Here is a 13671-nt window from a genome sequence, read left to right as displayed (position 1 = left end):
TAGTCTGCCCTTTTACTTAGCAAGTTTGCTTCCAGAGATTTATTTGCATTATACACAAACTCTGCAGCATAACTTCAATAGTCAACATTTATCATGAATATATATAATGGTGTCAATCTACTTTCTATATTGCTAGTCTGAAACAACCCTCCCCTAAGCCTGGAGTGGTGAGATAAGAGTTGAAATAGCTTTATCTCAGACACATATTTCAGCTACAGAGTTCAGGATGTCACAAAAAATAGAGATAGAATGTTAATAAACACACACACCAAAAAAGAAACATTCATTTGCAGAAAATGAATAGTAAAAGGAAATAGGAGTTAGATATAAGCATGGAATAATTCAATTATTGTGAAAAATCACTTGGCTTGCAGTGTAATCCAATTATTTATTTTCATCATGTAATTTTATAGCATCCTCATGACTTCTATGTATGAGGTAAATAGCAGCAATTGCAGTAGCAAAAATAGACTATTTCAGAAGTAATACAGGTAGAATAGAAGTGATTGAGTTTTAAAAATATTGACAGTCATCACAAGGATAAATAGAGAAGAAGCCCAGAACATCTAGGTAATTTAATAAGAATTCTTCTATTGATAGATAAATATCTCTTAGCAACCAGCAGCAAATGGGTTCTCAGAAATTTTCTTCCAAAGAACTTTCAGGACATATATTAGAAACAGAAAGGATCAGAGGAAAAACCATAGATTGTCAAGGTAATTCTGTACAGTTAAAGGCCTTTGTCAAGGTGCAGTTCATTGTTTTAATTGAATTCATTATGGCCTAGAATCCAACATCTTGGACCTAAAATATCTTGCCTGAGTTCATTAATTTTTCAAATTGGAGCTAGATTGCTTCTAGGGGACAGCCTACCAAGTCGTTATCAACCTTGATATCTTCATCTTTACCAACCTTTTTTTTTTTTGCGGTACACGGGCCTCTTACTGTTGTGGCCTCTCCCATTGCAGAGCACAGGCTCCGGATGCGCAGGCTCAGCGGCCATGGCTCACGGGCCCAGCCGCTTTGCGGCATGTGGGATCTTCCCAGACCAGGGCACGAACCCGTGTCCCCTGCATCAGCAGGCGGACTCTCAACCACTGCTCCACCAGGGAAGACCTTTACCGACCTTTTTGATTAGGAACTGTGCTGTGAGTAGATATTGCATAGAGTAATGATGACAGATGAAGACTTCACCCTGTAGAAATGCACAGTTCATCACAGAAGAAATTTAAAAAGATTACGCTGATAACAGAATAAACCTTGCACACTGGATAACACACACACACACACACAAGTTGCTTGCTCTCATACATTCTGACGCAAACACTAGGGACACTGAAGGCAGTTTCAGGTCCGAACAAGGTGAAGATTAGGAAGCTGTTAAAACCCTATGGTTTGGGGGCGGGGAAAGACTCTTCTAAAATTTATCTTTAAAAATGCATCGCCAGGTCTGCCCCCAAGAGGACCTGCCTCCAGGCTGGCTGAGTGTGCAGCTTCCTTCTTGAGCCCCTGCCACCAGGAACCCTCATGATGGGCAAGAAGGAGAAGACAGCCACCAGTATGGAGAAGAAGTTGTCCAAGTGCTGGGGAAGGAGGAGACCCTGAGGCTCTGATAGCCCATTTTTAAATGCTAGATGCTAAAAAATACTCAGACAATAGAAACACTGTGATCCCCCACTCACCAATGTTGAATGTGTCATTCTCTGCTCATTCTGAGAAAGATGAATTGATCCTATCACTACACAAACCTTTGGGTCCTGCATTTGGCACCCAAGACCTGGTAGCAAGTCAAATCATCAGGAGGTCCTTTAGGTCAAAGCAGGTATCAAATGGTAGCCTGGAAAACACAGTTAATTCTTCTTGGTGGTTTCCACAACAGTACAAGGGATTACATCCAGGGCAATGACACATACGCCTTTAACCTGGGCACACTCACATGGAGTAAGCTGTCACCATGAGGGATGGGGCCACACCCAGGCTGGGCTGCCAAAGATCCATAACTCCCCAGGGGACCATATTCATCTGTGGAGGCTACTGGAAAAGTTCAACAAAGGCAGACAAACACACCCTGCATTCAAATAAACTCCAACTAAAGTCTGAGGGAGGAAGAAAAGGAAAATGGGTGTGGACTCAGAGTACCCCTTGGGGAATAGAGCTCACTCCAAGAGCTGGCATTTAGGCAGGTGTGGTTCTGAATCATTAGACACTGCTCCTTGGGGGTGTCTGTGATGAGGAATGGGGAGAGAGCCTGAAGGGCAATGCTTTTGATTAACTGTACTTCTATGACACCTGGGTCAGAGAAGAGAAAACGTGAGACCAAAAAAAAAGTGAAACCCAAAGGTGATAACAAGCAGGGATCTGGGAAAGCTGGCATCCAGGAGCCTCTGGAGGGGGTTAAAGTGGCGGATGCTGAAGATGGGACCATGATCACCATTGAACAAAAGCCCTCCACCACAGGCAACAGGAAGGAGGAAGAAGGTTCAGACAAAGCCTCTGATGGAGGCAAGTCCTCATTCCAAAATCATACTGGTCCAAAAGCACAGGCTGCTCTACGTTTATGGGGCTTGTTTGAAGCAGGTGACTGCCAGTTCATCCCCAATGACTTGTACTGCCTTGATTTCTACAAGATGGAAGAATGGAAGACTTTGGTGAGATGGATCCAAAAACAAAGACCATCTGCAGGAGGTAAACTTGGAGAATGATGGAGATGAGTTAAAAGACTCAGAAGGAAGAGATAAAGATGAGAAAGATGATGACCAAAGAGGAAAGTGGGGAGGAGGGTGAAGAGGAGGAGCACATTGGTGGCACCTGACCAACAGTATGTGGACTCTGCCCAGGACTGAGCAGTACTGAGTGAAGTTTTCTTGGGATGCCGGGGCCTGACACAAAGGAAAAGAAAGTGCTGAGAGTAGCCCATACCATGACCCAAACTTTCTTTGATGATTTAAGATGCTACTCTGGGCCAGAAGTTAAACTGAGTAGTGAATTCCCTGCATATGACTGAGTGTTATTTCCAAGAAGTTGGAGTGAAACAAGGTGGCTGCAAAGATTTTCTTTTGTGTAGTCTGATGCATACCAGGGTTCAGGTCAGCCCTTTGTCATCCTCTCTGGAAAGACTCTGCACCAGGGCAGTGCATTGGCTGCATCTTCCTTTTCTGTATCCTGATGCTTTGACATCCAGGGCCTTGCTTGTCCTGGAGGGACTGCCAGGGGGTCAGGCGAGAATGCTTTTCCAACGTAAACCAACACTCCCAACCACCTCCTTTATTGGCTGTCACACTCTGGGCCACTATTCACCTGCCCTAATCACCCCACAGCCAGGTACCATATAACTAGAGACAGCCTTTATTCCACAGGCCACTGAAACTATTCTATCTAGCCAGTCTTAAGCCTGCTTATTCTGCCTCTCCCATTCCTTCCCTTGGAAACCACAATAAAGGTCCCTACCCAAAGTTTCCCTCTCCCCCTCTGCCTCTTGACTGACCCAGTGCTTCCCGTTGTGCACACACCATGTACACTCCCTCCCAGAATGTGGCATGCTCCTCCTCTTGGGATCTGTGAGTATAACAAACTGTTTTTTCAATGGCAGTTGTCTCCTTACTCATACCTGAATAATAATAAAATCTATGTTAAAACCAAGAAGGGTGCAGACCAGTTCCCATGTCTAACAGAGCTGGGCTTAGGATATCACCCCAACAGGAGAATGAGACCTGGAATATGAAGTACCCACAGGAAGGATGTTTCTATTCTAACAAAACTGGAATACGTTGTACTTTGTTAGAGGGTTTTCCATCTACAAAACAAGGAGTTTTTACAGAAGAATATTCTAAACGTATAAACACTGTACAGAATATTCATGCACATCATCGTCTATAACAAAGTACCATAGCGGGATGGCTTATAAACAACAGAAATTTGTTTCTTACAGTTCTGGAGGCTAGAAGTATGTGATCAGGGTGCCAGTATGGCTGGGTTCTGGTGAAGGCCATAACTTCTTGCTGTGTCCTCAGACAGCAGAAGAGGTTAAGGAGATCTCTGGGACTTCTTTCATAAGGGCACTCATTCCATTCCTGAGGGCTCCACCTTCATGACCTAATCACCTTCCAAAGGCCTCACCTCCTAATATTATCACCTTGGGCTTTAGGATTTCAACATATGAATCTGAGGGGGACACAAACATTCAGACCATAGCAATCATGAACCTGAAGATTGTCTCTTCTTTGATTTCTAAAAACTAGCAAAAGCTGCTACAATGTCTGTAAGCGCTTTCTCAGTTATCCTGAAAATAAAATACCTTTTAACTGGAGAAAAAAAAGCATCTCCTTTGTTCAATCTTGGAAAGCTTTATAGAGGGATGGTGTGGTTAAAGATGAACTAGAATTTGCAATAGAGACTGGAGAGCTGAGAGGGAAAGAAGGTATTCTTCATAGAGTAAGTGTGTAGAGTAGGCTCAATATGGAAACAGAAGGAAATAAGCAAGGAGGTTTAAATTAAATATCTAGGTTGATTTTTTATTCCACTGCCAATGCTCCTAATTAATGCACTAGTTTTTGGCAGTAAAAAATTTCTGGCATAAAGTAATCTTATTTCTATTAAGATAATTTCTACATACACTTTTATAAAATCATCCAAAAAAACCAACTAATTAGAAACAGATGTTCAACTACTGCAGTATTGGATTTAAACTGGTTATGGACTCCTTTTACAATTGTCTCAAAGTCTATTAAGAATATATTTCTGAAGCCTTGGGTAAATATTTGTGTATGAATATATTGAGTTTTAAATAATCACATAGATGTGAATTAACCTAAACTCCTCTGTTTACTCTTGCTTTGGTTTCCTACTTCTTTTCTTACATTGAAGCAAAAATTCCTGGAACCACATAGAGAGGGGTTGTTAAATCTAACCAAATACATCATGGTAATTTTATTAAGTTAAATGACTTTATTTTCATGTTTGCTTCCACATGATTACTTGTAATAAATATATTTAGACTCATTTTTTCCCATCAATTCATGTCTTAAGTAGGTAGCTTCTCCCACTAATTTCAAAAGAGAAAGATTAGACCAGAAAGGTGTTAGCAGTACCAATCTACACAAGTAAGTAGTAGGCAGATAAAAAAAGAAATAAGGAAAGTCTCCAAAATAGACTAAGTGAAAAAAATGTGTAGAACAGTGCATAGAGAAGACTGCCTTTACTGTAATGTAATAAAAGTTGAATAAGCTGTTTCTAAAATGTACTTGGAAATGTAAATGGTCAAGAACAACCAAGGCAATCTTGAAAATGAAGGACAATGCTAAACAAATACATGATATCATGACCTATTATAAAGCTAAAGTAATTAAGAGAATATGGAGTTAGTACAAAGGTAGACAAAGAGGTCATAAATAAGGTGTCCAGAAATAGTCACACACATATACAGTCAAGTGATTCATGACAAATGTGACACTACAGCACAGTGAGGGAAGAGTGATCATTTCAGTAAATGGTGCTGAGTCAACTGAATATCCATATTGTGAAAAAATAAATGTTTCTCCCACTAGATTGAAATAATAAGTGTAAAAAGTAAAGCAATAAAATTTTTGGAAGAAAAAGCAAGAGAATACCTTCATGTCCCCAAGGTAAACAAATACTTCTTAAAAGGACAGGAAAAGTGTTAGCTGTAAAGGGAAACAAATGGCTAAATTGAGTTTAATTAGAATTAAGAATTTCTGTTCCTCGAAAGACTCCACTAAGGGAGTGAAAATGTAAGCCACAGAACTGGACAAGATAGATGCATAAATATATCCAACAAAGGGCTTCCATTCCAAAAGTGTAAAGAATTCATACAAATCAATAACAAAGAGAAGCCAATAGTACAATATAAAATGGGTAAAGAATTAGACACTTCACAAAACAAGTTATACAAATAGCCAATAAATATATGAAAAAGTGCTCAATTCATCAGTCATCAAAGAAACGCAAAGTGAAACTCTAATGTGATATGCTACTTCGCAGGTACAGAACTGCTATAAGTAAAAAGACATTAAATACCAAATGTTGGGGAGGATGTACAACAACTGAAATTGGTGGGAGTATAAACCGGTACAACTATTTTGAAAAGTTGTTTGGTTTTCTTATGACATAGCAATTCCATTCCTAAGTATATACCCAATATAAATGCCTATATTTTTTCAATAAATTACATGTATAACATAGTTAATAGAAATACTATTTGTCATAGCCTAAAATGGATTCCATCAATTACAAAACAGATTAAAAATTATTGTAAATTCACATAAAAGAATAATATAAACCAATGAGAATGAATGAACTATTGCTACACGCAACAGCAAGAATGATGCTCACAAATAATGCCCTGTAAAAGAAACAATAAAAACACATACTGTATGAATCCATTCACTGAAAGCTTAAAAATAGGCAAATAATGTTTGGTATTAGAAGTCAATAATGATTATCCTTAAAGGGTGGGAAGGATGGTCACAGTAAGGGGTCGAGAGAGGGGCTTCCAGGATACTGGTAATGTTTTTTCATCTGCTTCTATGTATGTTTTCATTCTGCAAAAATCCATTGAGCTGTACACTTATAATTTGTGCAATCTTCTGCATGCACTTTATACGTTAGTTTAAAAGTTTACCCAAAAAAGACATAAAAGCCAAATTGAAGGTGCCCCCACTGATCCAAGATGGGTCAATTAATATGAACATCAGAAAGGATAAGGTCAGTAACATACAACACATAACAAATATACAAAAAATACAAGAATTTATAACCAAACTAGGAAAAAAATCATCAGTCATGTTTGGAGATGGTAAACGCACCAACTCATTATTCTAAAAACTGATAAAGTGAAAGAATCAAGCATTATACTGCCTTTCCTGTATGAATTATATTTCAGTGTAATCAAATAGTTGATGAAAGAACATTCTTCTTAGTTGAAGTATTTCAGATAATAAATGCAAAAGGAAAGACAGAATTCAAAAATCACCCTACTGCAACCCTTAATGAAATAATGGTATGTGTCTGCTGATGTAATAAGAAGCACAGAGCACCACCTATATAATGCCAAAACTAATCAGTCTCTGGCTCAAAATGCCAGTTTATAGGAACTACGATAAAAGAACACATTAAGTGAATCCTAAGGATGTAATCAGCCACATTTAGAATATAGAAAATTTACAAGACAATTGATCTGATTTTTTCTAAAAATAAATACCATAGGAGAAAAGGTAAGGGGGAGGAGTGGGGGACTAACTGTTACAGATTGAAATTTAAGGAATACAGCAATCAAACCCATTCGTGGACTTATTTGGATCTTGATTTAAACATGCCAACTATTTCAAGACATTTTTAGGTAATCCAGTAAATTTTAAATGGAATGGATATTAGATATTATTACAGAATTACTGTTAATGTACTATAGTTGTGTTTTTAAAAAGTCATTACCTGTTAGAGATATTGTTGAATTATTTGCAGATGAAATGATATAAGGTCTGGTATTTGCTTCCAAACACTCCAGCAAAGGAAAGAGGTAGTGATTTATGAAACAAGATTGGCCAGTTGTTGATTGCTATAATCCTTGGTATTCTCTAATACACACACAGTGGTTCACTTTTGAGTATGTTTAAAATTTCATACATAAAGACTTACCCCATCCTTAGCTTTCACCAAGAGATCGTAGGTGGCTGGATCCCTTTCCCTGTCGATATCTTGAGAAACACAGATTTGCCCATCATGTGGGTCTATCTGGAATGCTTGAGGTGCTTCATAGCTTTGGAATCCAGCATAAAGAGAATATTCAACAAAGCCATAGAGTCCTGCATCTGCATCGGAGGCTTTTACCTGCGAGACAGGAGGGTGATCAGTGAGGAAAGAGAAATGTTAGTGTCACCTTTCAATGGATCATGAATCACTATCCTGATGTGCACAGCCAAGTAGCCCGCATAGCTATTCACAAAGTGTAGGCTTTGGTTTTCTCTCTCTCTTCTCTTACCTTCTGTGACAACTCACCCTCACTCTCCTCCTCCCTTTGTGAGGTCTCCTTTTCTATTCCTATACTTTCACGTGATCTCTGAAAGTGTGAGTTCCTTGGTCCATTTGCCTTCTTATTCCACTCACTACACCTAAGTGATCTCATCCAATCTCAAGGATTTAAATCCATATACTAACCACCTGATAACATACCTGTGGATTCCCACTCATACCAAAGCCCTTCAGGTGATGGGCTCAATGCTTGCCTTCACCCTTTCAGAGCAACAAGAGAAGGACAAGGAAATCAGGCACAATTACTAGTAATCCAACCCAACTGACAGAATTCACCCTGGAGCATGAGATCTGAACTTCCCAAGCCAGATTTCCTTCCAGGGGTAATGCTCCCATCAGAGCCCCAACAGTCATGCAGACTGAACACTACACAGAGGTGCCCTGCCCAGTGGCTGCATGGGGGTGAAACCCAGCCAGTGCTCTGCTTTGCCAACAGGTGCACTTACATGGAGCTGTAACTGCACAGAGGAAAGGGCACCTTTCTCTTTGACCATAAATACCATTTATGTTAGCAGTTGTCATATATGTGGTAGGAAAGATGAAGCAAGTGGAATTATGAAAACACTTAACTGATTTATACTAACTATGGGAGTATACAGTGAGAAATACAACAGGCTATTTATAAAACTCAACATATTCTTGAGCTCATAGGCTTGGTATAATTCTTTTGATTTGCAACCTAATTAATAGTAACAGCAAATATCTAAATAGAACTTGCAATAAAAGAAGCACCTTAAGGGAAGATCGACCAAAAGAAGAAGAAGAAGAAGGAGAAAGAAGAGGAGGTAGAGGAAGAAGGAGAAAGAAAAAAAGTAAAAGAACTATATGCTACAGAACAGGTACTATTCTAATCGTTAAACATATATTACATATTTGTAACCTAAAATGAATTCCATTTTACGGATGAGAAAAGTCAGGCTCAGGGAGCTAAAGTAACTTGCCAAAGATCACATAGCTAAAAAGTGTCAAAACTACGATTCAAATCCAGGCAGTTGAACAGCAGACTACACACTCCTAATGATCATGCTATCCTGCCTCTTGTGTCACGACTTGTCATTTCATCATTTCATCCTTTATTTACTGAAAGAACACTCCCAAAATCCCCTGACCTTCCTTCAGGGAAGAACTTGCTAGATCAGGTGTAACATCATTCCAAGTAACTGTTTACCTCATATGCATGTGGCTTTCTCACCAGAATATCATTAACATGAAAAAAGGCAACTGACAGTGATGCCTGTGCTCTTGAGTCTTAGCTGAACCTTCTATTCCCCATGGCCAAATTCCAACTGAGTTCCAAATGATAGAAAAATAAATAACAAATTATATCTGTTTGGGGTCAGGGAGAGAAGTATAATAGTTAACTTTTATTTCATTTGTGGCAATATTTATTACTTTTATGACTTGACTCATAAAGTAGAAACACAGCTCTTCAGAGGCTCTTGTAACTTGGCTATATCACCTTCTGTTTTTTTATATTGCTGTTGTCTTCTGACCACCTGGTCAAGCCTGCCCCTTTATTAAAATTTTGAGAATAAAAAAAAAATTATACCATGTGCAACTTGGTATAATTTTAGATGAAAAAATTTTTGATTCTTACGTCCCATTGTTCTCCTAATATGTGATCATGAGACCTGTATTTTTGAAATGTCTTTCCTTGTCTACTGTTACAGATACTGGAATTTTCTGACTCAGTGTTTACCCTCCCCTGGAGTATTAAACTGAAAGGTGTGTCTTAAAAAAAAAAAAAGTAATGGCCACTGAAAATAAAAGAATTAAGCAGATCAATTCAGAGAGTTCAATGTCCAACTAACAGATGTTCCATAAAATGAGTACAGAGACAATGAAAGAAAGGAGCAGCTCTTGTTTGGTTCATAGGCCCCCAAAGCCACTACGATAGGGGAGAAGGAGAGAGTGGAAGAGGCACTCTGGTTTTTAGCTTCCTCAGCCCAGAAGTTAAGTTCAGCTTACATTTCACTGGCCAGAGCTAGTTACACGGCCCCAACCTAACTCAGAGGGAGACTGGGAAAAGTCAAGGATCTCATAGGCACTTGGTGAATACTGTCTCTGCCACAAGTGCCACTTCATCTCCATAGGAAGACACACATATAAGATTATGTAAGTCACCAAGTGGCCTCTCTATGTAGTGAAATTTAAGTAAGTGGAAAGTCATACACTGAGAAGTCTCCCCAATGTTATCCTACTACAGATTTCATTTTGGCAGTCCTACATATTTCTGTCAGGCTTTTTGGAGGGAGGTGAAATAGAAGACAATCAATCACCTACAATACCTACTGTTCTCAATTAAATCTAGATTGAAAAAATATCTACTTTTCATCAATACAATGTACATGCAGAAGCTAAACCTTAATTATTATGCTGCCCAAATGAAACTCCATCCCAATAACACGTTCAACAAGCACAAGTTCTCAAGAAGCCTGCCCCTTCGTCCTACTATATCTTGAACATATAACTAGAATTTGACTTTGGGGGTTATCTGTGTAGCCTAACTCAATCAGGGGCAAGTTTGCCCCCATGAAGACATTTGGCACTGTTTGGAGACAGTTTTGATTGTCACAACTGGGGAAAGGGTGCTACTGGCATCTAGTGAGTTGAAGCCAGAGATGCTGCTAAACCATGAGGAGAACAGACTCCACAACAAAGAATTATCTGGCCCCAAATATCAATAGCACTGAGGTTGAGAACCCCTGCACCTGATGAAATGCTTAACAACTGGCAATATTATTTCCCTCTTTAGTTTTTTTCAGCTGATGACACAGTCTTTAAAATTTATCTTCACTCTCATCTATCGCATGTTCATGGGCAAAATTATTCATCCTGTGCAACCAGCTAACATGTTTGTGAGTTATTCTTCTTATCAGATGGGCTGAATCAGGAAATCCACAAACTTCCCCACTACAAAGAGCTAAATTCCAAGTACATTTGGTCTACTCCATTCTGTCAGCTGTTAATTATTTAGTAGCCTCACGTTCCCAAAGACACCAAATATATCTTCTAAAACCATATGGTATTCTCAATAACTTTGGCTTGATTGGAAGATAAATACAATGATGTTTAAATTCTAAAAATGCATTCTCTGCCTGTAATAGCACATATTAACAAATAATGTGGCTTATATAAAACAAGTTTCTTTATTTCCACTTTCAAGACCTTTTTTGTCATCTGGACTTTTGGCAAAGCAAAATGTATGGAGTCAAAAGTAGGATAAGAGTACCGATCTCAATTTACGTTAGCCATTCAGATCCTGAGTTTCAGAATTATGAAGTTAAAACGTATTCCTCCTTGTTTTTACTCAACTCCCTAAAAATATTGGCCTAATATACCAGAACAGCATTTTCTACCCATTAATAATTGGTTTTGAATGTCTACATATAATTTGGCATTTTTAAGAGGTCTACATTTTCCAATTTCCATTGATGTACACATAAAACTTAGATAATTTGAAATAAGAGAAAATGGAAATGGCTTTGCCAAATCTTCAAGAGAAAATCCTGATTAGTAAGTAAATAAGCCCAGTGGGCTCTTTCTTCAGAGATAGCAGCTTAAATCAAAGAAAGAAGCATCTGGTCAGAGTCTATTATCACAATTTTATGGTGCTAAACTGGGGATCTAGAGGAGATCTTGGGAGGATCTTATCCTTGAATCTACTCAACGAGCCACATTACAGCACCCTCAATGCCATCCTTGTATTCCTCCTCTCAATCTCAATTTACCTGCTTTTGACTGAGAGGAATTTGATAATTTTTACTTTAAACTTATTCTCAGAACTGTTCTCCCTTAGTTTGATCTTTCACAAATTTAATGGAGACATTATAAAGATGCAAGAAATTAATAAAATATTGATATCTGCCTGATTCCATTATTAGCTTCCTGAAATTTAAAGAATTTTTACCACTTCCTTCATTTTAACATCTGGTTAAGGATTTTTCCATATGAATGTGTCACGGAGACAAGGACAAATTGAGAACACTGGCTCTTGAAAACATGTTTTCATATTCTTCAAACAGATTGGATCTATTTGCCTTCCCATCACCAGCATAGCCTCCCTCTACTTCAGAAGGTATCCTCTTCAACAACTGGGCACCAGCCCAGCCAATCACATTGGCACCCTGAAACCCAAAAGTCAACCTAGAGTCACAGATAGGGTGATATATTGTTAGCAACACTGTCCTTTACCTGTTGCTGGGCAATCATATCACACTTAATTCAGTGATGTCTGTACAAAAGCCTCAGAGCCCAATCAAAAAAATGAGTGATAAACAAAAAAAGTCTTAGGGAAAAAAAAAAGTGACTGCACTTAAAATTTAAAATTAAATAATTCACTTTAATTTGTTCTTATTGTAATTTCCAAAATTTCTATCATGAGCATAAAGAAAAAAAGGAGAAAAAGTAATCACAAAATAACTTCTTACATTGAAGTGCTTGGTCAACCATGGATCCTACAGCTAAAACAGGATTATAATATTTCAGTGGAAGCTGGATTCAGGATTGGGGACCACATGGAATCAAGTATGCCACTCTCTGAATACAATTTTGGCAAGTTCACCAACGACCAAGTCTAACAATCAAGGCTGGGCCCTTATTTTCTACACCACTCAGCTGCTCACCACACAGTGAATTATCTTCTCACTGAAGCACTTCCTCATCAGACACCACACTGTGACTCTCTTTCTCCTCCTACACCTCACTGACCCCCTTCAGTTTTCTTTACTGCCTCTGTGTTCTCTTTCTGATCTCTGAATACTGTAGTGCCCTGGAGCTCAGTCTTAGGGCCACTTCCCTTTTCAATCCACAGTCATTGCCTGTATCAGGCTGAAAGGTGGTCACCAAAAAGACTTGTCTGCCTTCTAATCCCTGGAAACTGTGGATTTTACTTTATTTTACAAAAGAATGAATATTACCTTATATTGCCAAAGATGTGATTAAGGATTTTGAGAGGAGTTTATCTTGGATTACCCAGATGAACCCTTAATCCAGTGACAAGCGTCCTTATAAGAAAGAGGCAGAGATATCCCACAGATAGAAGAGGAAGCAATGTGGCCATGTAGGCAGAGACTGGAGTGATGCAGCTACAAGTCAAGGAGCACTTTACAGGTAGCAGAATCTGGAAAAAACAAAGAAGGGATTTTCCCTTAGAGCCCCCAGAGTGGGCAAGGCCCTGCTAGATTTTGTACTTCTAACCTCCAGAACTATGAGCAACAACAATTTCTGTTGTTTTAAGCCACAAAGTTAATGGTTATTTGTTATAGAAGTCCTAGGAAACTAATACATACCCTGAGTGATCTGACCCAGGCCCAGGGCATTAAACCAACATATATTCCCCCAATACTTGGACTTGTGCCCCAGATTCATGCATCATCCAATTACTCCTCCTCTCAAGTGATTAATAGGCACTTCCAATGTACTACGACCAAATAGACCTCTTAATTCCCACTGCTCCAAAATCTGCTGTCCTCCCAGTGTTTTTAGTGAATGGCACCACCATTCACTTATTGTTTTGGCAGCCAAAGAGATACTCCTGAAAGGACAACAAATCATGTCACTCTCCTGCTCAGAATCTTCCAGTGGCTTCTCATACTCATAAAATCCAGCTCTTTCATTTGACCTCTT

General features: G+C 38.8%; 1 protein-coding gene across 1 annotated transcript in view; it reads right to left on the bottom strand.

The window, feature by feature from the left end:
• The window catches only part of DCHS2 (dachsous cadherin-related 2), a gene marked incomplete at both ends in the record, with an annotated part of 288779 nt that overhangs the window by 140047 nt on the left and 135061 nt on the right, over positions 1-13671 (bottom strand). The window contains one exon of the mRNA XM_079716852.1: positions 7651-7842. Within this exon, the coding sequence (XP_079572978.1) occupies positions 7651-7842 (192 nt within the window). The remainder of the gene's footprint in view (positions 1-7650; positions 7843-13671) is intronic.

The sequence above is a fragment of the Hyperoodon ampullatus genome (assembly GCF_949752795.1).
Source record: "Hyperoodon ampullatus genome assembly, chromosome: 1".
Taxonomy (NCBI): domain Eukaryota; kingdom Metazoa; phylum Chordata; class Mammalia; order Artiodactyla; family Ziphiidae; genus Hyperoodon; species Hyperoodon ampullatus.
This window is presented reverse-complemented; position numbering and strand designations above follow the sequence as displayed.